Below are 26353 nucleotides of genomic sequence, written 5' to 3'. Positions count from 1 at the left end.
TCAAAAGTTTGGAGAACATAACAACCCATAACAAAACAAAAAAAAGAAAGCGAAAACGAAAACGAACAAACTAAAACACAACAAGATCATTTGTGTATAATTTAGTGACAAAACCGACAAATTATACTAGTATACATATATAGATACATAAATATATATGACAACAATTTAATGAGAATAACATCAAGTAAAGTAATAAAATGAAAGTGTATAACTATTAAAACTAAACTGAGCTCGCAATTCTTTTCATTTATTGGGCGAACGCAGATCGGGTTTGTATCTTTCAATCTTTCAAATTTAATCTGATGATTATTGTTCACAATTCTTCAATAAATTAATAAATATATTGTTTATATTTCAATTTGTTTACACCTCCAGATATATTTAATGCAATTTCAGAAAGGTTTGCAGATTCCCACAATCGAAATTAAAGTCAGCCAAAAGTCATTTTAATAAAATCCATATTTTCGTTTTAATATATATTTATTGCCAACAATTTTATACAATTTACTAAAAATACAATTAGTACATGTAAAAGAACAATACACAAATAATTAACGCACACATTTAATAAGTATGCGATTGTTCACGAAATTGGTAAAATACATATTAAAAATGATGCAGAAATATCGATTGAAATATCTGAAAGGTTTGCCATATTGCAAACGCTAACGTATTCCAAGGAACTGAAAGGCATTTTTGTTGTTTTTTATTTTAAGTCTAATAACACAATTTGAAAGGAAAACATTACCCCCAGAATCTACAGTACTGACTAAATGCTGATTGATATATATAGAATGTATATTTTACTAAACAATTTGGACGACACACATGTAGCTGGGATTACCGATAATTTGATGATGCGTTGCGGGGAGTACGTCGATGGGGCTCTGAGGGAGTATAAGTGAGACTCTTGAAGCGATTGTTCGCTTCCAACGGCTTTGGTTGTTGGCCAGTCCCGCCACGATTTACAACCAAATCCTTCCACATCATCGTGATTAGAATGAAAAATGCACCAATTATCTTGTTGATAAACTCAAGCACTTTAAAAATAATTGGTGTCGCGGTATGCGTAAAGCGGCTAATCTCAAATAAAAACCGTACGGCAAAAATGCCCATAAAACGAAGGGCAACAGCAGCGCCGCTCATGATCGAAAACAGGAGCAGACCCAGGAAGCGTATGGTGCCTACTATATTGCGTTTGTTGACATCGTGCGCCATAAATTCGTATATTGTCGTTACAACTGATTGACGCCATTGCTGCAGCACTTGCAGAAAATCTTCTAGGCCAATTGAGGACATTTGCTGCTCCTCTGTGACAAGGCTTGCAGGTGCAGCACTGTCGCCGGCAGTTATAACGGATATCCTGCTGTTGCTGCTCGGTCTTCTCAAGGACAAGGAACGTCGTGGCGTTGGCATTGCTTCCGGCTCAACGGCTCGTATCATTTTCAGTTTTAATTGAATTTCCTGGGCACGAAATCGTATCGACTTTATGCTGAACCAGTATTCGCCAAATGCCAAATCGCTTAACTCTGTCCACACACATGTCTCGAGTTGTGCGGGATGTGGTGTGTGCTTGTAGGTGCCAATGCTACCCCTGGTTATGCCAATCCACATATTGGGCACGAAACGTTGATAGAACATTTGCAATTGCACTGCGCTGCCCAGCAACTGTTTCTCTAGGTCACGCTCAGTATATTGCAGTGCTATAACATCCCGGTAACCGCCCAACTGTTCCACGAAGCAACGCTCGAGGTAAATGCCACGAAAAAGTCTCGATTTAAACAGCTGTTTGGTCAATGATTGCATTGCTAGCTCCTCGGGTGGCATAAAGCGAGTGCAATTTGCTGGCCCCGCAATGCTGACGGTTGAATCCGCTTCGCTCATTATTTTTTTGGTGGACCTGCAAATTACTTAATGAGTAAATGAAGTAGCAACAATAACAACACTTAGTTTAGTTACCTGTGTTTGTTTGTGTGATTGTCTTTGGACTTCAGCTTTCGCTTCACTTAGTCAGCATGCAATAATCGCTTTGTTATTGTTTTGGCTGCTGTTGCCAAAAATTCGCAACAACAAATTTACGTCAACTGCAAATGCACTTAACACAAACGGATTAAAACGATCAACTGATGCGATTTGTAGTAATAGTGCATAACCGCGCACACAAATAAACTCTAAAATAAAAGCATTGTTTAAAAACCGTTTGCAAATAAATTAACTAATATCATTATATTGTGTTCAATGTGACCGTAAGATTGCCCAAAAAAGACCCACTTCAATCAAATTGAACCAGCTGAACTATAAGAATGAACTAGTATTATATTCCAGTATATTTTAGTATTTCATGCATTTTTAGATACAGCTACACTGAGCGGTAAAAAAAAAGGTGCTAACAAAACGTTTTTACAATTATTTTGCATTTAAGGTAATTTCGAATCACAATCAAGATAGGCTCCAAAAACAAACTCAGAGATTATTATATAAGGATGACTTTGGTCGGCTTGGCAGCTCGCAAGCTAGCCCAAAAACAGCGGTATGTTTGCAAACTTATAATCATAAACAACAACTTAACGAATGTGTTCTCAACAGCTCGGCAAAATTGGCTGCGGCTTTTCCAAATGGCATTCGATGCCAGAAATGCCTGAATCTTGGACATTGGAGCTATGAGTGCAAGGAGAAGCGCAAATATGTTCATCGCAGCTCGCGAACAAAGCAATTGAGCAAACACTTGAAAGAGAAAAGCGCAAATGCAGCTATAGCTCTGCCGGCAACAAATGCAAATGTGATCGACGTACGCTTGGATCGCGAGAAGCGAACGAAGTTGAAGCGAAGGCGTAGTGTCAGTTCGTCATCATCTAGTTCATCGAGTAGTTCCAGCAGTAGTTCGGATTCATCCAATTCGGATTCCACCAGTAGTGACGATTCGTCGGATAGTTCAGACTCGGATGATAGCTCATCAGATATCGAATCGGGCTCTTCGAGTGGCAGCGACAGTGATGCTTCCAGTTCCAGCAGCAAGAGCAGCGATAGTGCTGGTGATGAGCAGGCAAATAATGCGGTGCCCAAGAAGAAAAAACGTCGTGAGAGTAGCGGTGAATCATCTGACTAAAAAGTTGATAGAAAACGGATTTGAAAGAACGCGTACAATATATAAAATAAATCAATAGCTTTAGTAGTTTAATTTAAGTTTATATCCAAAATATCTATAATTGGCATACTTTTTATTTAATATAATTCAATTACAATTTAGTTGTAAATCATACTGTCAATCTTTTAATAAACTAATTTTAAATAATTTCCCATAACGTGAATCAATCTGATTCGTCTTCTTCCATAAACTGTCCCCATTCGTTTACACGACTCAATCCCAAGTTGATTTGCTGACTATTAATTTGATCGTTTGGCATACCAGCTCTGTTAACGTTAACATTTAAGTCAGATGGGAGTCCTTGTGTTGCTGTTGGTTGTACTGACTGTGATTTTAAGTGCAACTCTTCCACCTGATAAGCTTGAAATTAATATGAAATTGTTTTGTATTGTATAAAGCTCTCACCTTCAGTGAATTTAATGCTTCTTGCATCTTAGGAAGTAACTGCACCAGTTTTTGTTCTATGGCAAGCAATTGAGTTTGCTCCCCTTGTATTACCCGATTGGAGCGCAACATATTTTGGTTTTATTTCCATACGTTTGCACACTGTTTAACCCAAAACAGTGCTGGTCCCTTGAATAACAGAAGTAAATGTTATTAACATTCCATCCAAATGTAAAGTTGCTGTTAAACTCGCGTGGGTAATTGTTTCAAGTGCTTTGGTCACACAACCTGTCGCAATTAATAAGCAACCCGCGAAACGAAATTTTTATTAATTACAATTATTTTAAATCTAGCTGTTGTTATAATTAGATGCATTTTAAATAAAATGCGTAATGCATTAGCATAAACACGTATATATAGTTAAAGAACTAGCATGCAAGGACTTTAAAAAATATTTTGTACTAATTTCGGACGCACATAACAAGGTGTAGTGTGACCAACGCTCATTTAGCGCGCTGCGTCGCATTTTAAGATTCGCGCCGAAACAATACATGAAAATAATATTTACAAAATTACTAAGAACAATAAAAAAGGTAATCAATTTGTTTCTGTTGTACGAAAGCTGTTACATAATTCGATTGTAGAGGACACAGCAAACGGACAATGGAGACCGAGGAGAAAGGCGTGATCCTGCAACGCTTTGCGGCAAATTGCCGCAAGTTGCAAATAGATTCGGATATTTGGGAAAATGCAACAACAATGTTTCACAAACTGAATGCAGATGGAGCGCTCTCCAGCGATGCAGATGATTGGCTCTGCTGCGCCGTCTACAGCGAACTGCAGCAAGCGAAAATGAAGGACATGCGCCAAGAGCAGGACTCCAAGGACAACGATGTGGAGTCACATGCAGAGGCGGAGGCGGAGAAGGCGCCACGTAGTCAAAGCTGGAACATGTCGTTGACGAAAGTTTTGAGTTGCTTCGGCATGAACATAGGAAAGTTCTTTAAACGCATGGAGCACTGGAATTGCATGGCCAAAAACTCCTCTGTGTTTCAGCAAGAGATCATCGAGCTGAATCGTCGCCTGGGGATTACGCTTCTGCTGCTACAGCATTATAAACGCATCTTCAGACAGCTGTATGTGCAGCCCGAAGGACCAGAAAGTCGTGCCCACTACCAGATGATCTACGAGTTTGGCTGGCTGCTTTTTCTCGTGGTGCGCAACGAGTTGCCGCCATTTGCCACCAGCAATCTGATCCATGGTTGCCAGGTGTTAATCTGTGCCCTCGAGCTGGTCTATGTGAATGCTCTGGAGGTGCGCAACTCAGACATTATCAACAGCGATTTTCGAGGGTTGCCCGCCAAGTGGCGCAACAGCTACTTTGACAACGATATGTTGAACAAGTTTAGTGCCATAGATGCCATTTGTCAACTGCTGCCGGAGCTGCCGCAGAAGGGGGCGCGTATCATGAAGAACGCCTTTTTTCACAAGGCGATGATGTCGCTGTTCATGGATCAGCGACTGCTGGGCAACGATCGTTATATGCGAGAACTGATCAAAGACGGGCTGCTGGAAATCAATTTGTGCTCACTGAATCGCAGTTATGAGCAGCATGTCAACGACATTAGCGAGATGGACGAGCGTGTGCTGCTCAAGCACAAGGAGACCACGAAGCTAAACAATGGCGAAGATGGTGGCAACGATATCTCAAATCTATCGCAGCTGCTCTCCTTGGAGCTGCCAAAAGCGTTGCCCAGCTGTGTTAGCAATTTTCTCAAGCAAGACGAGATCAAATTGCTGCACAAAACCCTTCGTGACATGTGCCACAAGTTAGAGCGCGCCGCACAATTGACCAAGCAAAAAGCTGAGTGTCGCTTCCAGCTGGCAAGTGGTTTGTATTACATGCTGCTGGAACAGATCGCAGAGGCCGAGCTGCGTCGCAACCCCACGTTTCAAATTGTCACGATGCTTATAACAGCGCGGAGCTGCTTCAATGCGTCATTAATTGCCTGCTGCCTGCAGCTAGTGCTGCACTTGTTTGACGATGGCGACGACACCGCGTTACAGTTTCCATGGCTGCTCGATGGTTTCGCCATCGATGCCTTCGATTTTCAGAAGATCATCGAGTTGGTTGTGCGCCATGCCAGCGACTTGCTGCCACGTGATCTCATCAAGCACTTGCGCGAAGTAGAAGACGAATGCCTGAGCTCGTTAATTTGGCAGAAGAAGTCTCCGCTGTGGCGTCTCAAAGGTGAGCTGCCCAGCTACAGGAGCGTGCAGATGAGCGCAAGTAATGGCCAGGAGAATGCTGCAATAGCGCCCAGTGCTGTGGTCATTTGCCTTCGCAAATTCTATATGTTGGCCCAGCAGCGTTTGAACTACCTTTGCAAAGGACTTTCGCTGCTTGGCAGTTACTCAACCATCTGGCATTTGGTGGAGCACTCAATTGTGGCACATGGCGTTGTGCTTCTGCAGGAGCGGCATCTCGACCACCTGCTCATATGTGCCATCTATCTATGTAAACGCCAGTCGCAGCAACCCATCAGCTTTAGCACCATTCTGCAGCAGTATCGACGTCAGCCTCATGCTCGCAGCGTCTTCTATCGTTCTGTGCACTTGGGAGATGGCGACGATCCCATCGATATTATTGGCTTCTATAATCGTGTCTATGTTGGACTGATGGCCGAGTATGCCCGCAAGTTGCACTGCGAGCAACCCTTAGAGGAACGTGCGCTTCAGAGCCTGAGTAACAACACTGTCCTGCGTCTTAGGAGCAATGGCAACAACACCAACGTCTACGTCTCACGCGAGGCTTTGCCGCGCATCTGCATGTCTGAGGACTGCGGTGCGAATAACGAGAATGAGAAGAATCTGCACATTAATGTGAATCTGAATCTGAAGCGTGCTTCCTCCAACCAAGATCTAAACACGAGCAAGCCATTTCCTCCGTCCCGCAAGCGTCCCAATATCCTCAGACGTCTCCCACGTAGTTCTGCTAGTAGTGGCAACAGAACGGACACAGAAAGTGAAGGCGAATGCTAGAGTAGCCACAACTTCCACGTAGTGTATAGATTATGCTACTTACTATAAATATACGTATAATGCATTTTATATGTATGTTTAGTTTTCTTTAAGAATTAATTACATTAATTGCTCGAATTTAGAATTTAATTAAAATAACTACTGTCACAAGTTTTTTTGTGCAAACTTTTAAAATAAAAGCTTACCTTGTATGTGTATGAATTGATAGATAAGTTTAGAACAGAATGTGAAGACGAGTTCTCTTATCATAAGTAATCGAATTTGGTGTTCATTAATAATGAACTATATTAATCTCTTGAATGCTAAATTTATAATTGTTTGTGGTAACTTCTACAAATAAACTGAATTTTTTCAGTATTGCATTGATCCTCAAAATGCTTAAGCAAAAATAATTGTTCATTTCATTGAATTACATTTCAAAATAAAAAGAGAATCGATTTAAAGAAATCAAAGTTTAATTTTGGGTCCAAACCTTTCTATTACATAAAGATGTCAAGTTGTTCCTTGGTTTGCTTCTCGATTCTATTCAAATACATTAAAATCATATATCTTCCACCAGAAGCATAAACTGTATCGGGTCCAAACTTAAGGGTTAAATGTACAAATTAAAAATCAAACACACATTTTCATACATATGAATAGACTTTATTTTAATGCGGGTTTTGGGTTTGAAACTTGGTTCAAAATTCTGTAAGTATTAAAAGGGGCGACATGGAGTGGAGATGACTATCGCCATCTCGGGACTACAACAAAATACATAAGTACACTAATCAAAAGGGGGATCTGAAGCGGGAGCAGACATTATGGTGAGGTGAGGATAAAACGGGAGAGACAAGAAGAGTATACAATAAGATACTGAGAGCTTGCAACTTAAAAGCTAAAGAGAAGATGTTCCAGATGCCTACGATTAGCCTTTAAGATGAGGGAGGTGCTGGTGCAGCAGCTGCAGCAACAGTGGCCGCTGGAATGCTAGGAGCAGGCGCTGCATTTGGAGCAATGGTTGTCACGCTGGCGGCAGCAGCAGCAGCATCGGCAACTGCAACTGGCGGTGCATTAGCTGGTGGTGTAGTGTCTGCAAAATTCAATATTTTTGTTATCTAATTCGAATCACCAATTCTAGATTGTTAACTTACCCATGGGCGTGGGCGTGGCCTGAGCTGGTGCCACAGTTGCAACAGGTTGCTCGGCTGCTGCCGTTGTTGGCGCTGGCGCTGAAACCACAGCGGGTGCAATTGGCGGCGCCGCGAATGGTGCTCCATTGGGCGGTGCACCAGCTGCTGCTATATGCGGTGGCAACGGCTGATGCTGTTGCGCTGATGGAGCCGCAAGTTGTTGCGGCTGCGGCTGATGCGGATGCCCTGCCACCGATTGTGGCGCTTGCTGTTGATGATGATGCGGCGCCGGCGGCGGTAAGGTTTGTGGCTGCTGCTGCTGTTGTTGCTGCTGCTGCTGGGGTTGCATCAATATGGATCCGGCGGCAGCGGCTGCTTGGCCCTGTTGTTGCAGCTCCTGTTGCAGGCGATGATGCGCCTGCTGGCGTGCTCGGAACTCTGCAGCCTTCAACTGCTCCAAATGGAATTGCTGGCGCTCGGTAATGAGCTGTTGTCGCTGATACTCGAGGCCTTCACGTTCCCGTTCCATGGTGGCCTCCAGCTCCTCGAAGTGCCTCAACTTGATCTCCAACTTCTTCATTTGTGTCTCCACCAGCAGTGCCACCAGTGACTTGATCTTGCGCTCCTCCAGTGCAGCCAAATGTTTCGCCTTAACGGCTGCCGAGGCGAGCGCAGCTGCCGCCGCCGTTTGCATGTTGTTCTCGCTGAAGGCGCCCTCCTTGTTAGCTGTTGAGACAGTGCCGCCGCCGCCGCTGCTGGCATCGCTGCTGCCATCCTTGGTCTCGCCATCGCCGCTTGTGTCCTCCGTTTTGATCTCCACATCTCCAGTGCCGGAGCCAGACTCTGTGGGTGAGGAGTTGGAAGCCGATTTGTTTGAGGCGTTGCTCGTTTTTTCAGTTTTGTTGGCTTTGTCATTGTCGCCGGCCAACGACGACGACGATGAATCTTTAGATTTTTTATCTGTGTTATTGGTAATGGGCGTTGTTGTTGTTGTAGCTGATGTAGTTGTTGTTGTCGTTGATGATGTTGATGTGGAACTTGTGGAGTCTGTGTTTGTGTTGAGCTTATCCGTTTTCGTTTTGTCTTTGGACTTTGCCTCATCTGTGGCTTTTTTTTTGTTTGGTTTAAACAAAACGCAAAGGCAACGCAAATACCAAATGGCAAATAACCCAATAACGCAATACAATTGGCCAAATAATCAATCGTTCGTCATCGTAAATGGTTCATAATTTTGTAAATAAAAGAAATATTAATCAAAATATAAACTAAAATGTTACTTCACTTTCACAAAATGCTAACTATCGGACCAACACAAAATAATATTACTTGGGCTATTGCTCTAACAAATAGTGGTCTTCTTTGCTGAGTAATAATAAGCGAATTGCTTGGCTTACCGTCTTTCTTGCTTAGATCCTTCATCTCCTCGTCATTGGCGACCGACGCAGAGCTGCTGCTATTGTTGCCCTCCTTCGACTCGTCATCGTCCTTGTCGTTGCCTGTGCCGGCAATTCCGCTGTTGGCCAGACCAAAGTTTGGATTAAATTTGCCGCCCGACGAAGCTTTCTCTACATTCTTCATATGGTTATCCATAATGGTTGCTGGCACCTCGTCCTGCAAGCAATCATATTAATAAACTAGTAATACACTTTGAAATAGTACCAAGTTACCTTGATGGCGGCAAATTCCTCCATTGCCGCCTTGGCAGCAGCAGCAGCGACGCGTGGGTCGACAACAGATGCCAAAAAGGCCACGGTCGACATAATGGGATTGCCAGATTTGCTAAACGGAATTGGCTGGCAGCCAAGTGGGCCAAGGAAACCGCCATCATCCTCCAGATAAGGATCCTCAATGGGTAAACGTAAGAAGTGCAAAATGCACTCGTCCTGAGTGCGTGTGCCGACGTGTTCGCACACCTTATTCCAGTCGTCTTTGTGCATCTCGAGACCTTCGAGCAGCAGCAGCGTTTCCTGATCGGTCCACTCGCGTGCCATGCTCGCTGCTGTGCGATTCTTCATGGCTGCCGGTTTCTTGGCATACTGATCTAACTTGAGGCCAAACTGACTGACGCCAGAGGACAAACCGCCAGCAGCACCATTCTCAAGTGCTTCCGTCTTGATGCCACCCAATCCACCAGCAGCCTTGTCGCACTCCAAGACGCCACTAGCGTCTTTGCCCAGTGGCTTCTTGTCGAGATCGAGCAGCGTCTTGGCTGCCGATGGTTGTTGCGTCTTCTGCGGATTGATTGCCTGCAAACCTGACGGCGTATCCGATAGTATGTGAAAGTGCGAAGTGGGCGGCGGTCCCATGGGTGTGGGACGCAAATCGGCATCGATCTGGTAGTTGATCAGACCCCACTGCTCTAAGAAGGCGTGCACACGCATTATAGCGCACACATCGCCGGCTAAATTGCGACGACAGGCGGTGCTGGTCAAGTACTCTGTGGGATTTAACCTGCAAAGCGAGATAAGAGTTGAATTAAATTGCAGACACTCGATAGTAAGTGTTACTCACCTGTAAGTGTCAATCATAAAGTTACGATAGGCCATGTAGATCTCGGGGGTCTTCGATTTGTTTTTGCTATTGAAGAACTCGGGCATGGCGCGCTTCTCGATGACATGAATCGAGTTGTAGTCAAACCAGGCCGAGTACGAGGGCACAATAATGTGATGAGTCTGCTCGGTCACATTGTCCTCCATGTCCTCTTTGGCCGACGATGAGAACTCTTGCGTGTTGCTGTTGTCGCTGGTCTTGCCCGTCTGCGAATTGTCGCCATCGCCCATGGACATTGCCTGGGCAGCGCTGCCGCCTGTCATTTCATCATCCAAGTCGGTCATGGTGCCACCTGTTTAATTGTAATTAATAAATATGTAGAGGATAAGGAATTTTCAATAGACTTACCCTTGATGGGCATCATATCGTTGTCAGCTCGTGATTTGCCACCTGGTGCGGGGCTGGCAGTTGATTGCAGTGCCGAGTGGGTAGCCTTATGCACCTCCTGAATGTTGGGCTCAGCTGGCGGATCGTCTAGATCACGCGTTAGATCCTCGTCGTCGTCATCGTTGCGCGACTTCTTGTGGATAACGGCCGGCGAACGCTTTCGTTTGCCCGGTTTCGATGTAGACGTGGATGTTGTGGGCGAAGGGGAGCGACGACGCTTTTGTTTACCAGTTCCACTGCTGGCCGTAGGTTTCTTTTTGTCGTCTCCAAACGACATAATGTCGTCGATGGACATGCGCTGCTTGTGCGTTTTCTTTTTGCCCATCTCATCCACCTCGTAATCCTCTTCAGCCATCCACTCGTTGTACTGCTCCAGATCCAATATCCAAGTTGCAGCAACACGCCAACGTTCTGCAGGCGATTCCGGATTCTCAGGTATATTATCCGGCAAGTCGAAGCTATTCAGCGTCCACGAATCGTAGGACTCGGGAAAATAGTACCAATGTAACATCACATGATTGCCTCGCTTGAAGATGGGTCGAGCATACTCATCCGGATGAGGATCCACAACGGGATAGACAATATGGGTGGCATCCTCCTCATCGGTAACAATCTCCACACGACGGTTGTCGAGAATTTCACGTAGGCGCGACTCAAACGACTTCTCAATCTCAGGCCGAATATAAATGTAGGGTATGCGATAGAGATCAGCTTCCACGAGCGCCTGTTCGATTTCGATTAACAGCTGGATGTTGGGATCCTTACGTGTGGGATTCTTGCCAATAGAAAAGTCGAACTTTTTGCCGCGTTGTTCGGCGCGGAAGCGAAACATTGTCGAGAAAATGATACATAGGCCACCACCTTGCTTGAAGTCAAGAAAACACCGCATCTGCAAAAGAAAATTATTTTAATCATTTTAGTTGATTTTTTTAAAAAGGACAAAAAAATAAATTTAATTAAATTAATATTAATTTTATAATTAAAATAACATCCTAATATTATTGTATGCCACGTAGGCGCCTTCAATATAAGAGACGAGAAGTTCAAAATAAATCTATATATCAGTACAATCCATTTCCGCAGCTAGGCATCAGTGTTGTTCGCAGAGGAAATACAATTGGGTTGTCGTGTCACCTCACGCACACATCTCTCTCGCTCTTGCGCGCGTGTACATACAAAACATTTTGCACACCCAAAACACCCTGTTTCCCCTCCCCCAACACAGCGTACACTTACCGGAATTCTCGTCGCCGGCGGTTCGGCAGAGTTCTTTCCCAATTTTGCTTCTACATATTGCAGAAATAGTATAAGCAATTGTGCCAACGATTCCTTTGTAATCGGCTCCGAGCTGTGCGCCAAATACTATAAGCAAAATATTCATGTAAATTGTTGTGTTTTCGATGTGTTTGCATGGAGCGCCATTTTTGTTTTCGCTTATAGCGGCGGCGGCGCTGGCGTTGTACTCACCTTTTTACAATTCTTTTGTAGCCATTGGCGTATCGACTCGAAGCCTTGCAGCGTCTCTGGCGATTGGAAAAAGTCAATATTAGGACTTCCGTCCTTTTTAGGACCCAATGTGTTCATTGTGCAACGCTTTTTTTATGCTTTTATTTGATTTGATGCACAGTTTCACGGCGAAAACGAATATTGAAAATGCAGCAACCGCAATAGACGCACACAATTGGGGTGACGAACAGTGTGACCAAAAAAATACAATTTTACATTGGAAAATATACCAAGGTATACCACGTTCATAGTAAAGTATCGATACTATATAAGAATAAAAGGAATTTAACAGAAAAAAATTCATTTTTCCAACAAGAATTAAAAAAAGTAGTAAAATACATAATAATAATATTTTTATTATTTATGTTTAATTTAAAATATACATTGCGTCATGTTTATATCACTTTTCAAAAAATTCATTTGATGCGTATTCCAAATGGTTCTCAATTTCTAGTTCAATTTGCTTTACGCCACCTCTATCTTTGCACAGTATTGTCAGCTCACTTGATGTAAACCATTTTGCTAAATAATTCATTAAAAACAAAAGTCTTTAGTGAATTTGAAAAACATCGCAAATACGTTCTCATGTAGAACTTAAATCCAAATTTACTGCTTATATAATGATACAGTTACAGAATGCATTTTGGCATAAAACTGGCTATCAAGTGATCGGTGGCAACTCTAATTGAATTTTATTTCATGCGCCAATCGAGCACCGCACAGTATAAATGTGACTTGAACAGCGCGAACATGGCTTTCCCTGGTAATATTAATATCCGAAAATTTGAGAATATAGGGCGAACTGAGTGTTTTTGTGCCTGTGTGAAACCAAATGTTAAATTAAAATACTATTGACTGTTGTTTGTGGTGGCTAAACGACATTTGCAACTGGAAAATCGAATCCGTTGTGCTATTCACGCCTTCTCCCTGTATGCCGGCGCTGTGTGTTTTTGCGTGAAAAATCGATGGACTGAATTTGTTACGCGTGCGAGTGAATAAGAATATTTTTTGTGACGCTTGCAAAAAAATAAGTGAACGCGTAGCAGCAGAGACCCAACACACACACACAAGCACACGCTAGCAAAAGTGAACTGAACAATTAATTTGCAATAAACAAATCAATAAAAATAGGCATTTTTGTGAATAAATCATTAGCTGGTGGTGAAAAGTGGACAAAAATGCAGCAACTTTACACAGAGCGCATGAGTTGAAGTGACAGCCAAGCAGTCGCCGTCGCAGTCACAGCGCTGCGCCGCGCCACTCTGCAGCAGAGACGTCGACGCTGTCGCCGCCATAGGTATGCTGTAGCACAAGCAGAGCAGTACGACGCGACAGCAAAACAGCCGAAACGTAACGTTTGCCAAAGGTAAAGTAAAGTGCCGTGTAATGTGTTAATAATTACGTTTGCGAGAAATATATGTGCAAAATACAGTAAATAGCGCTAGTGTGTGTGTGTAGCAACCCTCGTATGTGCTTTTTGCTTATCGTTATGCGCCGACTGCGCAGCTTTCATACGCTGCTAACGTCGACGCCAACGCCGACGCGTCTTTCTTCCGTTGCAGTTTTCAATGTGTGCGTGAGTGTGAGATTGCGCTGCCTCTGCCTCTGCTGCTGATACGTGGAACAGAGCTGGGCAAGCTAAGCTGTGATAAGCGTACACTTATTTATGTATTATGTCGTTTGGTTATATATACACATATATTTAAATATATATTAGGCGTATTTGTGGAATATGGGGGAGAATCATGCGATGAATAACTCTTTCCTTTATTTTTGTTATAAACAACTACGCCTCTTTATGTGGTATATTTCATTAGACTTATTCGTTTTTATTTCTGCTGTGGAGTTTTTTGTTTTTTTTTTTTTTTAATTCTTGGCAGTGCTCGAAAACGTTTTAAATGCCCCCGTCTTATTGTATTTTTAGTCTCGGTGATTGCTCAATACATTTTTATTGTTTTTATTTTAGTTTTTGTTGTCTTGGCATTTTTGGTTTGTGTTTGTCGTCGCATCGCATCTCTTTATTATGTATTCTTCGTATGTGTTCGCGGTCTTCTATTGCCTCCAATTCCGATTCCGATTCATTCATTTACTTTTTGGGCAGTTTTTGATGCGCGCGACGCGCTAAACGAACCAATTGCGCACTCACACACATACATGCATACTCTAAATGCAAGTGTGTGTGAGCTTTTGCTTGGCAAGTACATAAGTACATACACATGTAGTTGTAGTCAAACTCCCCAGCCTATTTAGTACATGTGTTGTCCACGTTGCCGACGCTTCGTTCGGCCCATCAGCAGCAGTGGTGACCGAACGCTGGCAGCGCTGTAGCAGCGGCGGCGGCATTTGTATTTATTTATGGTTTGCTACCGTAATCAACATTGACGACCGATTCAGTTGCTCCCCAGCTTATGGCTCGCTATCTCCATCTTGCTCTATCTCTCTGCGCGCTCTCGCTCTGTCTCGTAGTGGGGTAGGGCACTTGAACTAGTTTGAGGTGAACATGCATATGAACGAACACGCGAAAAAGCGTATTGAGAAGTACTTTCAAACATTGGAATACCATTCGACGTTTCATTACTAAAGTACTAATGCTTATGTTTAGTATATTGTTGATATGTAAGTGAATGTATTTTTAATTCCGGTTTATCAATAATGCATCGTTACGGCATATTGCAATTAGCGATTTACTTGAGAAACTTTTGCATACTTTCATATTTTGTCGAGTTTTGATGACACTAATGTTCGTTTCATTAAAGAGTTGAAAAAATAGTCGTCTCTTGCAATGTTAGGTATCCAATGGTATTTTTTAAAAGTATATAGAACACTTTATATTAAGAAATTTAAGACGAAGTGTGGGTTTTTTCATTTAACTAAAAGTAGGAGTAGATGCCTTAGACCTTCTATAATTTTGTATGTCTTTGATTAACTAACCAAGTTTATTTACGGAATTATACAAAAAAAAAAACTCGTAAATTTAGCCTTAAAAAAGGACTGAACGACTAAACTACTTGCTAAAGTTTAATGTAGAAGGTAGTTTGTAAACGTGTATTGAAATATTTAGTTCTATTTAGAACTTTACAACATTATCTAGGGTATTCTGTTTGCTGAACATTGCCCTGTTTACAGATAAAACTTGTTTACAACTCCGCTTGTATTCCCAGTGAATGCAGCTGAGATAAAGTGAAGAGAATTGTACTCGAAGTACGCTCCGAATATCAATAAAAGACCATAATTTCGTTTTCGTTTACGTCTCGTCTCGTCTTGTTTTCAACGCTTAATGTGCAATGAAATATGCAACGGCAGCTGTTACAATATTTGCCAAATGTTGTTAGCGTTGTGTCTATGTAAATATCTCGAGGTGTTTAAAATTCAAACACATTTGTCTTCTTTCCATTTGTGCGAAATTCTTCAACTTTAAATCGAGCACAGAAATTGTGGTAATTTCCAACGTTTCGCATCGGAGAGCAGCAAATGAGATGTGTTAAATACATGCCTGAATTTACAATTTATTATTTACAGTTTATAATTTAGGATAATAAATATTCCTTTTTTGTATGTCGATTTGCTTTTCCAATAGATAATTTAACATCTTGCATAATTTAGTAAATTGACAAGCAAAATGTTTCACGACTTTTTAAAGTCAATGTTGACATCTAATCACCGCCAAATTTGTCTCTATTTCGTTTAGTAATCTTAAATGAAATTTGTGAATAACCTGAGAGTGGAATGTAGCGTAGTCGATTCTATATACACGTATTTATTTATAGACATGTCTGGCAATTGATACGTGTCTATATAATACAAATTGCTAACAGGAATTTCTTATTCACTGCATTAATAATACAAGTAGATATTTTCAATGCTAATGCTAATGCTAGAGAGTGATTCTTTTAAAAGTAATAGTTTTATAATTATCAGTCAAACGTTAAACCATTCTTATCGCAAATCGTATCACTTCTGCCTAATCTCTATAATCGAATTGAGTGACTCATCGAAAAAATGGGAGGAGTTGTGATGTGGCAAGCGGGCGCGATTTGAAAGCCAACGTGGCATCAACCAGTTGGTCGCAATTTCAAATTATTTTACACAAACTGGGGGAAATAAAATGTCAAAGTTCACAGTAAATATTTGTAGTTCTAGGAAAACAAACAAACTTCGATTCACCAAGTAATCGCAATCATTTATTATAGCTAGTGAAAATTTGTAGACATCTTGCGGCTTATCTGTGGCTTTTTGAAATGTATAAATAAATACGCGTGTGGCGAATAAAAGTGGGCGAAGAAAAAATAAATGGCAAACAAACAAATCAATATCAGTTGACTGCTTGCAATTGACTGTGACAAATGATGAGATATAAGAGGATGGCAGGGGAGAGGAGTCGGAGGGGTTCAATCTGGGTCTAGACTAGAGGTATTGATGAGCATTCAAATGCGAGCACTCATTTAAATAGTCATTGTCGATTTGAAAATCATAGCAATTCAATGATAAACCTTTACTTTACCTTCCCTTCTCCCCTCTCTTTCTCTCTCTCTCTCTCTCTCTCTCTCTGGCAAAGCGAAGGCAAGGTTGTTGACAAAACGCGATACATTCATAATTACGTAAGGTACATTCATACAAACATAGATATAGACAGATTTATGTACATGAGTTGTCTGTGTCAGTTGATATTTGTATTTATTGCTGCCAATTGATGACGATTCTCATGTCATACAAATGTTTTCATTATAAATTTTACGATAACCATTATCTATGTATGTAATCTTGATTTTATTGCATTTCATTTGTCGCTACCAAATAGATAATTTACAACTCTGCTGACATGTGAAGCTTAATAGTTTTACTTCTCTCTCCTCATTATAATTATTATCAAAATGATGAGTTCAGTAACCCGGCACATGTGTTTGTGTTTACTAATTTTTAGTTATTTTCAAAGCACATTTTAAAAACTATCATTGCTTATCGCATTCTACTTTTCTGGGTTAATTAATAGATAAGATGAGCGAATGAGAGTGGCCAAAGTGTTTATAGAAAGACATTTTGCTAGTTCAACTTGGTCTATAGCTTCTTTGTGTCACTTGCATATTGACTCAGCTGTTGTTTTATTTATGTCTTTTTTCACGTAATTTTTCTTTTTTTATTTTCAATGTTATAAATATCACGTTTCGTTCTGGGTTATTGGAACAGCCAATCATCCTTGCAATGGATATTTATAATATGAATATGAAATTTTGCATCATCTAGACATTTTTTGTTAAGATGAACTATCTAAATATACTTGGGAGCAAAAGAATTTGTCGTAATAATGATTTAAAATACATAGTTCAATAACTTAGCGACAAGTCCAAAGTAATTGACAGCACAGAAAGAGTATTATATAATAAACTTATGCAAATGAATCTGCTTGAAATTCAAGTCGCATACAGTAATAAAAAAATAGCGGCAGCTTTTCTGAATTATGAACTGTCTTTTCATAACCTTTGTTCCTCAATGCCTATTTATTTAAAGTGCTGAATCACAAGTAACTAATGTTGTGGCTGTGTTTTATGGGGGAATTACTTTTGTAGATAATTTTAAGAACTGGTTATGGGAAAAATAATATTGTAATCTATATATTCAACTCCATACATTACTGAGGGAAAATCGAGCAAGTATTTCAAGGTCGACAAAATTATACAAAACAATGCGATTACATTTATAAACAGTTTTCACCAATAAACGAATTTTAATTGATGAATGTTTTTTGATTCTTTTACTCATGAAGAGTAACTAAGTAAAGCTCCTTAATGTTGATGGAACAAATGGAATCATTTTTTGAGAATATTGTGTTTTTTAAAAGTTAAAATATTGAAGTAGAAAATGCTAAATTTATTTGAAACACGGTCATTTATTTTGCTATTATTATAAAAAAGTTTTTAAAAGAAATAAAAAAAATTGAAAAAAAAAACTTGAATTTTGAGGCTAGCGTGTTTTTTGCTACATACAAAAATAACAATATTTTTTATGATTCCTGAAATTTGCGATCAGATAATAGTTGTAGAAGATACTTAACTAATTCGTTTGTATTAGAATTGGCTCTTAGTTGCCTTTGCTGTAAATCTGGTATATTTTGTACTCTAGTTATAATTTAGAAGCAATACTTGACAAAAATAAAACTAATTTAAATAGCGCTAGTTTATGTTATTTTAGTAGTATAGTTTAGACGAAAGTCCCGCAATATCCACCCCCAATAAAATCATATTTTAGTGTACAACTTAAATTCACTCTGAGCAAATTATACATTTGTTTATATGTGTAGTTTGTCGATTATTTGTTTGTTGACGCTTTGCGTGTTTCACGAGCTCGACCCAAAAACAAAAAAAAGCAGTGTGTGCCACAAAATGGTCGTAATAATATTTGTTGTTTCGCATCCAACGCGCGATTTGCTATAAAACATAGCAAACAAAAATAACACTGATATAGAGTGTACAATACATACTGGCATGCATACATAGTTATATAAATAGTTGATTAATATTCAAGGTTGCCGTAGCTAGCGTTTGAGCTTCCTTATAAATACAAGAAACTAATAAAAAGAAAAGAAACAAACAGTTTTGTTGAACTCGCCGCACACACGAGTTTTGATATTATTTCAGCTTTACTGAACAATCTTATTTATATGTACATATATATTGTAATATATATACATACAGATATAAATTTTACATTTGAGTATACAGAGTCAGAAACAAATCAAAGGGTTTCAGTTGCGCTCAGTTCTTTGCCAATAACTGGTTGACCTAATTTTGCCAAGTTGCTTTTATCTTTGTAGATTGCAAAAAACTATTCAAACCATGTTCTATTTACTCTCTATATGCACTTCGAAGAATCAGCTAAGATAGCTCGACTTCAACATATGCTGTGTCAGCCTCAAAAGTAGAAGAAGATTTGCTTGGCTGATAAAAAAACTTGAAATGATATTTGATCTTAGTATTTTATCTCGATCCACATGACTTGATTAAAAGTTGAGAACAGTGTTTTTATATACACAAGTTGTCATTAAACAGTTTGTTCGTTGGCTTCAATAAGCAATTTTAAAAAGCAAATATTTCTTACTCATGATTATTGTTTCAATTATTGGTTCCATGCTAATCTAACCAAATCCAATAAATTATTGGGCTTAAGTGTAACAATTGTTATCGCACTCTTTCAAATTTGCTGGTCACTCAAATAACATGAAATTAAATAAAAAATTAAAATATTTCCCAGCTAATTGTTCTTATTCTTTATCTTTTCAGATAGATTACATATAGGAAATAGACCAGTCCAGAGTTCGATTGCAGAATCAAACGGAATATATCGAAAATCTCAATAAAAGAATGACATCCAGGTGAGTGTTGTCTCTAATCAAATACCCTCAAGAAACTGACTTATTTCATCTTTTTTGCGCAGACTCGATCGTCTTTTCATACTACTCGAGTCCGGTTCGACGGCTGCCACACGTCATGCAGCTGCCAAGCAGATTGGCGAGGTGCAGAAACTGTATCCACATGAGCTGCACACGCTGCTGAATCGCCTAGTGGGCTATTTGCACAGCAGCTCGTGGGAGACGCGCATTGCGGCGGCACAATCTGTGGAGGCGATACTGAAGCAGGTGCCGCCATGGCAGCCGGAACTGCAATTGGGGGCCATTAACCTAAAGAAGGAGCGTCAGGGCAGCGATGCCACCGAGGAGGACAGCTGCCAATCGAATGCCTCATCGTCGACCACAACAACGCCGTGCAACGAGCGATTGCTCAGCTTCGATGAGTTTGATCTACAGCAGATACTGCAGAAGGGCGCACGCCTGATTGGCTCCGAGGGCAATGAGTTCGATGTGCAAGAGGAGCAGCCGGCAAGTGGAGGCGGCGTCGAGGAGCAGAGCGTGGCCGCTCGACTGATTCGCCAGCGAGCACTGCTCAATGATAAACTGGGCCTCACTGCCGCCGCCAAGCTGGGCGTCAATCTGACTGACATGATCACCGACGAGGATGTGGCCTTGACGCGCAGCGGCACCAGCTACAATGTCAATGCCGAGAAGCTGCCGGTGGAGCACATACTGAACATTAAGCCGGCAGCAGCAAATGGAGGAGCAACTGCCAGCGCTTGCGCCACTGCCACAGGTCAAAAGCTCAGCTGTCGCGAGATGAATCGAGCCAAGCGCAAAGCTCGTCAAGGCAGTTCAACGGGCGCCGCCTCAGCCTCCGCTGTAGCAGTCTCAGTGACGCCCACCTGCAGTCGGCGCAACTCAACAGCTGGCATCGCAGCTGCTGGCAGTAACAGCAACAGCAGCGGCAGCAGCTGCACCGGCAGCAACAGCAACGGGGCAAGCACAGTCGATGAGCCAGAGAAGAAGAAACTGAAGGCAAACGACACACATGAAATATTCTACAGCTTAAACGGTGCGTAGGCGTAAGCTCAACCTGACGCACAGTATTATTTTTTTGGCATAATATTTAAATAGATATGTTGCTGATGACGATCATTAATGCAAATTTCATATGATTGACAAACAACTTTAAAAGTATAGAAGGCTTTTCAAACGTTGTAGAACAGTATTAACAGTTTAAGAGCTATAAAATGAATCAAATCCAAAAGCGAATGTAATTTTCATTTATAGTATGCCTTCAAACAATTTATGTATTGTACAATTTTATTGAACAGTTGACCTTGTAACAATTGAAATTGTGTGCATCGAGTTGGCAAGTGGAGCAAGAAATCTCCTTAATATATATATTCAATTATGATGTATTCATATTAATTTTGCAAGATTATTGATTAATTTAGAAAGTCAATTCAGTTAATGAGTTCTTATATAGTTGAATAGATTTAATTTAGCAATCAATTCTGTTGCTTGACTTTCCTTTGCTTAATTTGTTTGACTAGAAAATAGCAATTAGGTTAATTACTTTGCCTAATTACATAAAGATTCAAGGCACACATGTCAACAAATCGCTGTGCGTCCTTAGATTAGATTAATCAAGACTTCCGTTAATTACATATTTAATGAACCACAATTTGTCTTTGCTCTCTTTGCAGCCGCTGTTCCGGATGCGACGGGCACGTGGGTCGACGCCGTCTCGTGGCCATTGGAAAACTTTTGTGCGCGCCTTTTCATTGATCTCTTTCACGCCAAGTGGGAGGTGCGTCACGGGGCGGCGACTGCGCTGCGTGAGCTCATCAATCAGCACGGCACAGGAGCGGGAAAGTGCGGCTATCAGAGTGTGGAGCAAATGCACGAGGCGCACAGTCGCTGGCTGGAGGATGCAGCACTTCGTTTGCTCTGCGTGCTCTGCCTGGATCGCTTCGGCGACTTTGTTTCGGATCAAGTGGTGGCGCCGGTGCGCGAGACTTGTGCCCAAGTGCTGGGCACGCTGGTCAAGGCCATTGATGAGAGTAAAGTGCATCGCATCGTGGACATCCTGCTGCAGCTGATACGCCACAAGAACGAGTGGGAGGTGCGCCATGGCGGTCTGCTGGGACTGAAGTATGTGTTCGTGGTGCGCGAGGAACTGTTGTCCATTTATCTGCCCAAATCCATATCGGATATATTGTTGGGTCTGCTCGATGTGGTCGACGATGTGGGCGCCGTGGCAGCAGCAACTCTGATACCAGTGGCCAAGTGGTTGCCCAAGCTGCTGAATGCCACGCAAGTGTCGTCCATTGTGAAGATGCTGTGGGATCTGCTGCTGGATCAGGATGAACTGACCTCCGCCTGCAACAGTTTCATGGGTCTGCTCGCAGCCATATTGTGCCTGCCCATGGCTGCTAGCTGGATACAAATGGAGCCCATTGGCACGCTAGTGCCGCGTCTGTTTCCCTTTCTATCGCACAGCACCAGCTCAGTGCGTCGCTCCACGCTGAAGACGCTGCTCACGCTCACAAGCAGCGGCGAGAGTTCGCTCGTTAAACAGAAGCCAGAGAATGGCAAGCCAGAGACGCCAGAGATGAAGCTCAACTTTGGTGTCGTCGACTGGAACTGGCAACTGTTGCAGCAGGCGCTGCGTCACATCTACCAGCGCATGTTGGTGGAGCCCCAAGCGGACATTCAAGCGCTGGCCCACCAGGTGTGGTCTAACATCATACAGTATGCGGATCTGGGAGCCCTTTTGCACGCCGCCTGTCCGCATGTCTCCACCTGGATTTGTCTGGCCATGCAGCCGCCCCGCCTGGCCTTCGATCCCGCCGTGCTCATTCGCGCCATTGCCGGTAGTGACGTCGCCTCCTCCACTGCGGCAGGCGCCGCACGTCGTCGCACACCACGCATGGGCGATGATCTGGGCGGGGCTGCCTTGGCGCATTCGAATGCCATGCAGAAGCTGTACTTGGGTGGCAGCGAGGCGACTCCGTTGGAGATTCGTGAGGCAAACTTTATGCGTGCTCGCATCACTGCATCGCGAGCAATGGGCGCCCTTTCGCACTACCTGGTGCAGCCGGCGCCTGGTGTGCTCTATACGCCACAGGTGGAGAGTCCCACGGATTGCTACACCAAGGTGCTGCTTGGTCATTTGAATGCACGCTCCGCTGTGCAGCGCATTGTGTGCGGCCTGATCATTGCGTTCTGGGCGCTAGAAGATGAGCCGGTGCGACCGGGTCCGCCCAATCTGCAGGAGAAACTGCATCAGTGCATGTCCGAGTCGTTCTACTATGATGAGTTGGCCATGTCGCTTACCAGACTGCTGCAGGAGGCACTCGACTTTATTGCCACGCTGAAGCAGAACAAAATACCGATCAATGATTTCAACAATGCCAAGGTGCTGACGCTGGAGCAGATCGATGCGGTGGCCACCACACTCAGCGACAATCTGCGCAGTCATGCGCTTAAGCCAAAGGTGCTGGACATGCTGCTGGAGCGACGACGCAGCCTGCAGGCCTCGTATCAGCAGACAACGGGAGAGCAGTTTGCCTATCATGTCAGCGCTCAGGCTGCGATGGCAGGAGCGATTTGTGCACTTCACTGTTTGCCCGACAAGTTGAATCCCGTGGTCAAGCCTCTGATGGAGTCCATTAAGCGGGAGCAGTGTGTGCCCCTGCAGCAGTTGTCAGCCGACTTTTTGGTGCATCTGATGGACCAAGTTTGTGATAGAAATCCTAGTCCCAACAACAAAATCCTGAACAACCTCTGCACACTGCTGCGCAGCGATGCCGAGCACACGCCCAAGCTGGTAAGTTATTCTAAGAGATTTCCTTGTGTGATTCCCTGTGTTAACTAAGTACATTTTTGCAGAATATGCCGACGCAAACGCTGCTGGAGACACGTCCGAACGATAGCAATGCCTCCGAGTACTATGGCATTCTCACGCTGACGCTGTCGCTGAACCCTCCGTCTAGCCACAGCAGCGCCACAGGCAGCAGCAAGCGAGCTGGCGCCACGACACCATCGACAACGCCAGCACCACGCGGACCCGGCAGACCGCCGGCCAGTGAAGCGTTAGCGGCTGCAGCAGCTGCCGCCGCGTGCATCGAGGCCAGCACCCAACAGGCCAAGGAGGCCGAGGCGCGTCAGTGTCGCACTCAGCGTCTGGGCGCCGCCTGTGCCATAGCCAAGCTCTGCAGCACCTTCGGCGAACGTATGGTGGACAAGGTGCCCATCTTTCAGCAGCTGATGTTCGGCAAGCTGGAGCAGTTTGTGGCCAGCGTCGATGCAGACACTCTCATCAGCACGCTGCCCGATCTGACGGCCTGCAATGAGTTGATCAGTTCGTTGCAACTGATTGAGACTGCGGCGCCGCATCTGCATGTCGCACTGCATCCGCAATTGTTTGCGCTGCTGCCACAACTGGGCTGCATTGTGCGTCATCCTCTTAAGGTGTTGCGTCACATGGCAGCGCGTTGCATTGCCGCACTGGCGGACATTGACACCTGCCGTACTATGCAGTTTGTGGTCACTGAGTTGCTGGAGCTCCTGCTGAAGGTGGAGCGACCCATTGAACGGCAAGGCGCCGTGGAGGCCATTGAGCGTGTGGTGAATCGCTTGCAGATTCGTGTTGTGCCATATATTGTGCTGCTGGTGGTGCCGCTGCTCGGCTCCATGAGCGATGCGGATGAATCTGTGCGACTACTGGCCACACACTCCTTTGCCACGCTCGTCCAACTTATGCCGCTGGACAACAGCAGTGCTAGCAACAGCAAAAGCGGCGTCAAAACCGAGGGCGAGGTCAAGAACGAGCCCCTGGAAGAGCGCAAGACGCGAGATCGTGAATTTCTCGACTATCTATTCAAGCCCAAGACCATACCCGATTACCATGTGCCGGTGTCGTTGAGCGTGGAGCTGCGCGGCTATCAGCAGGCGGGCATCAATTGGCTGTGGTTCCTCAACAAGTACAATCTGCACGGCATACTCTGCGACGACATGGGCCTGGGCAAGACGCTGCAGACCATCTGCATATTGGCTGGCGATCATTTGCAGCGCCAGGAGGCACAGCAGGCTTCGCTGCCGAGTTTGGTCATTTGTCCGCCCACGTTGACGGGCCATTGGGTCTATGAGGTGGACAAGTTTCTGTCGCAATCGCCATCGCCTGTGCTGCGACCCTTGCACTACTTTGGCTTCCCCGTTGGACGCGAGAAGCTGCGCAGCCAAATTGGCACCAGCTGCAATCTTGTGGTTGCCTCGTACGACACCATACGCAAAGATATCGACTACTTTAGTGGCATACACTTTAACTACTGCGTACTGGACGAGGGGCACATCATCAAGAATGGCAAGACCAAGAGCTCAAAGGCCATCAAACAGCTGAAAGCGAATCACAGGCTAATCCTCTCGGGCACACCGATACAGAACAACGTGCTGGAGTTGTGGTCTCTCTTTGATTTTTTGATGCCCGGCTTTTTGGGCACCGAGAAACAGTTCATCCAGCGCTACTCACGTCCCATTCTGGCATCACGGGATGCCAAGAGTTCGGCCAAGGATCAGGAGGCTGGCGTGCTGGCAATGGAGGCATTGCATCGCCAGGTGCTGCCATTCCTGCTGCGTCGCGTCAAGGAGGACGTGCTCACCGATCTGCCGCCAAAGATCACGCAGGATCTGCTTTGCGAGCTGAGTCCGTTGCAGTTGCGCCTGTATGAAGACTTTAGCAATAAACATCTGAAAGACTGTTTGAATAAGTTGGACGATACGGAGAATCTCGGCAGTAAAACGCACATTTTCCAGGCTCTGCGCTATCTGCAGAACGTCTGCAATCATCCCAAATTAGTGCTGCGACAATCCAATGATGAGCGCGTGAATATCGCCGCTCAGCTTGCCCTCAGCCATAGCTCCCTGGACGACATTGAGCACTCGGCGAAGCTGCCAGCGCTGAAGTAAGTTCATTCCTATCTATTGTATTGATGTATTACCTAACTTGAATTTATTTGTATTTGTGCAGACAACTGCTGTTAGACTGTGGCATTGGTGTGCAGACAGAATCTGTTAGCCAACATCGTGCTCTCATCTTTTGCCAGCTGAAGGCCATGTTGGACATCGTGGAGCACGATTTGTTGCGCAAGCATTTGCCCAGTGTCACATATCTGCGTCTGGATGGCAGCGTGCCGGCCTCATTACGCCAGGACATAGTGAACAACTTCAACAGTGATCCTAGCATCGATGTTTTGCTCTTGACCACTCAGGTAAGTTCCAATCTACTCAATGTTTCCAATACACAATGCTAACTCACTTATTATTCTTTAGGTGGGCGGCTTGGGCTTGAATCTGACTGGAGCTGATACAGTCATCTTTGTCGAGCACGACTGGAATCCTATGAAGGATCTGCAGGCCATGGATCGTGCCCATCGCATTGGACAAAAGAAGGTGGTCAATGTGTATCGTCTGATCACACGCAACTCGCTCGAAGAGAAAATCATGAGTCTGCAAAAGTTCAAGATACTCACCGCCAATACGGTGGTGAGTGCCGAGAACGCCTCGCTTCAGACGATGGGCACCCCGCAAATATTAGACCTGTTCCAGAGTGGCAATGACAACAAGGCACAGGGCAGTGGAACAGCGGCTATTGCTGCCGGCAGCGGTGGCATGTCCATGAACACTATCATTGAGAATTTGCCGGATTTGTGGTCAGAGTACCAGTATGAGGAGGAATACGATCTGGGCAACTTTGTGCAGGCGCTGAAGAAGTGAAGAGGCCACTGCAAGCCGAAGCCACAATACTTTCTTCCAAGACTTCACATACACACACACTCGTTCACATACAGCTTCACAATGCATTCACACTTCGCT

At 43.6% G+C, this 26353-nt stretch overlaps 7 protein-coding genes across 10 annotated transcripts in view; 4 read left to right on the top strand and 3 right to left on the bottom strand.

Annotated features, from left to right (window-relative positions):
- Positions 1-2444, top strand: part of LOC117576423 (synapse-associated protein of 47 kDa) — a 38646-nt gene extending 36202 nt beyond the window's left edge. The window contains exon 11 of the mRNA XM_052007273.1: positions 2426-2444. Within this exon, the coding sequence (XP_051863233.1) occupies positions 2426-2429 (4 nt within the window). The 3' untranslated portion in view covers positions 2430-2444. The remainder of the gene's footprint in view (positions 1-2425) is intronic.
- Positions 446-2260, bottom strand: LOC117575160 (uncharacterized). Of its 2 annotated transcripts, none has more exons than XM_052007280.1 (2): positions 1963-2260; positions 446-1913 (listed from the first exon to the last, which is right to left on the bottom strand). In XM_052007280.1, the coding sequence occupies exon 2, from the start codon at positions 1885-1887 to the stop codon at positions 844-846; it is 1044 nt and encodes a 347-aa protein (XP_051863240.1). In that variant the 5' UTR covers positions 1888-1913; positions 1963-2260; the 3' UTR covers positions 446-843. The 2 variants fall into 2 exon arrangements, with proteins under 2 accessions (XP_051863240.1, XP_034115154.2); XM_034259263.2 differs by having other exon boundaries at positions 446-1903; positions 1963-2258.
- Positions 2432-3305, top strand: LOC117575162 (zinc finger CCHC domain-containing protein 10). Its single transcript, XM_034259264.2, has 2 exons — positions 2432-2533; positions 2590-3305. The coding sequence occupies exons 1-2, from the start codon at positions 2487-2489 to the stop codon at positions 3107-3109; spliced, it is 567 nt and encodes a 188-aa protein (XP_034115155.1). The 5' UTR covers positions 2432-2486; the 3' UTR covers positions 3110-3305.
- LOC117575163 (uncharacterized) lies at positions 3177-3691 on the bottom strand. Its single transcript, XM_034259265.2, has 2 exons — positions 3554-3691; positions 3177-3500 (listed from the first exon to the last, which is right to left on the bottom strand). Exons 1-2 carry the CDS (start codon positions 3662-3664, stop codon positions 3312-3314), a joined length of 300 nt encoding a protein of 99 aa, XP_034115156.2. The 5' UTR covers positions 3665-3691; the 3' UTR covers positions 3177-3311.
- Positions 3692-3866: 175 nt separating this feature from the next.
- On the top strand, positions 3867-7178 carry LOC117575159 (retinoblastoma family protein). Its single transcript, XM_034259262.2, has 2 exons — positions 3867-4125; positions 4177-7178. The coding sequence occupies exon 2, from the start codon at positions 4196-4198 to the stop codon at positions 6572-6574; it is 2379 nt and encodes a 792-aa protein (XP_034115153.1). The 5' UTR covers positions 3867-4125; positions 4177-4195; the 3' UTR covers positions 6575-7178.
- A 19-nt stretch (positions 7179-7197) lies between these two features.
- LOC117575158 (SWI/SNF complex subunit SMARCC2) lies at positions 7198-12319 on the bottom strand. 3 transcript variants are annotated; one of them, XM_034259261.2, is made up of 8 exons: positions 12091-12319; positions 11860-11985; positions 10585-11512; positions 10198-10528; positions 9354-10137; positions 9081-9297; positions 7708-8787; positions 7198-7646 (listed from the first exon to the last, which is right to left on the bottom strand). In XM_034259261.2, exons 1-8 carry the CDS (start codon positions 12205-12207, stop codon positions 7489-7491), a joined length of 3741 nt encoding a protein of 1246 aa, XP_034115152.1. In that variant the 5' UTR covers positions 12208-12319; the 3' UTR covers positions 7198-7488. The 3 variants fall into 3 exon arrangements, with proteins under 3 accessions (XP_034115152.1, XP_051863225.1, XP_051863224.1); XM_052007265.1 differs by having other exon boundaries at positions 7708-8529; XM_052007264.1 differs by having other exon boundaries at positions 7708-8793; positions 12091-12318.
- Positions 12320-12880: 561 nt separating this feature from the next.
- On the top strand, positions 12881-26316 carry LOC117575157 (TATA-binding protein-associated factor 172). The gene is made up of 7 exons (XM_034259260.2): positions 12881-13495; positions 19404-19495; positions 19558-20546; positions 21184-23309; positions 23372-25443; positions 25509-25749; positions 25811-26316. Exons 2-7 carry the CDS (start codon positions 19485-19487, stop codon positions 26252-26254), a joined length of 5883 nt encoding a protein of 1960 aa, XP_034115151.2. The 5' UTR covers positions 12881-13495; positions 19404-19484; the 3' UTR covers positions 26255-26316.
- Positions 26317-26353: the final 37 nt, after the last annotated feature.

The sequence above is a fragment of the Drosophila albomicans genome, chromosome 2R, assembly GCF_009650485.2.
Source record: "Drosophila albomicans strain 15112-1751.03 chromosome 2R, ASM965048v2, whole genome shotgun sequence".
Classification (NCBI taxonomy): domain Eukaryota; kingdom Metazoa; phylum Arthropoda; class Insecta; order Diptera; family Drosophilidae; genus Drosophila; species Drosophila albomicans.
This window is presented reverse-complemented; position numbering and strand designations above follow the sequence as displayed.

Excerpts from the sequence above, each read along its gene's own strand:
- LOC117575160 (XM_052007280.1), bottom strand. The coding sequence starts at position 1,887 with ATGAGCGAAGCGGATTCAACCGTCAGCATTGCGGGGCCAGCAAATTGC.
- LOC117575162 (XM_034259264.2), top strand. The coding sequence starts at position 2,487 with ATGACTTTGGTCGGCTTGGCAGCTCGCAAGCTAGCCCAAAAACAGCG. Across the intron at positions 2,534-2,589 it reads AAGCTAGCCCAAAAACAGCG|CTCGGCAAAATTGGCTGCGG; the intron begins GTATGTTTGCAA and ends TGTTCTCAACAG.
- LOC117575163 (XM_034259265.2), bottom strand. The coding sequence starts at position 3,664 with ATGTTGCGCTCCAATCGGGTAATACAAGGGGAGCAAACTCAATTGCTT. Across the intron at positions 3,501-3,553 it reads AAGCATTAAATTCACTGAAG|GTGGAAGAGTTGCACTTAAA; the intron begins GTGAGAGCTTTA and ends CAAGCTTATCAG.
- LOC117575159 (XM_034259262.2), top strand. The coding sequence starts at position 4,196 with ATGGAGACCGAGGAGAAAGGCGTGATCCTGCAACGCTTTGCGGCAAAT.
- LOC117575158 (XM_052007264.1), bottom strand. The coding sequence starts at position 12,207 with ATGAACACATTGGGTCCTAAAAAGGACGGAAGTCCTAATATTGACTTT. Across the intron at positions 11,513-11,859 it reads CGCCGGCGACGAGAATTCCG|ATGCGGTGTTTTCTTGACTT; the intron begins GTAAGTGTACGC and ends TTTCTTTTGCAG. Across the intron at positions 10,529-10,584 it reads CGATATGATGCCCATCAAGG|GTGGCACCATGACCGACTTG; the intron begins GTAAGTCTATTG and ends ACAATTAAACAG.
- LOC117575157 (XM_034259260.2), top strand. Across the intron at positions 25,444-25,508 it reads GCGAAGCTGCCAGCGCTGAA|ACAACTGCTGTTAGACTGTG; the intron begins GTAAGTTCATTC and ends GTATTTGTGCAG. Across the intron at positions 25,750-25,810 it reads TTTTGCTCTTGACCACTCAG|GTGGGCGGCTTGGGCTTGAA; the intron begins GTAAGTTCCAAT and ends ATTATTCTTTAG.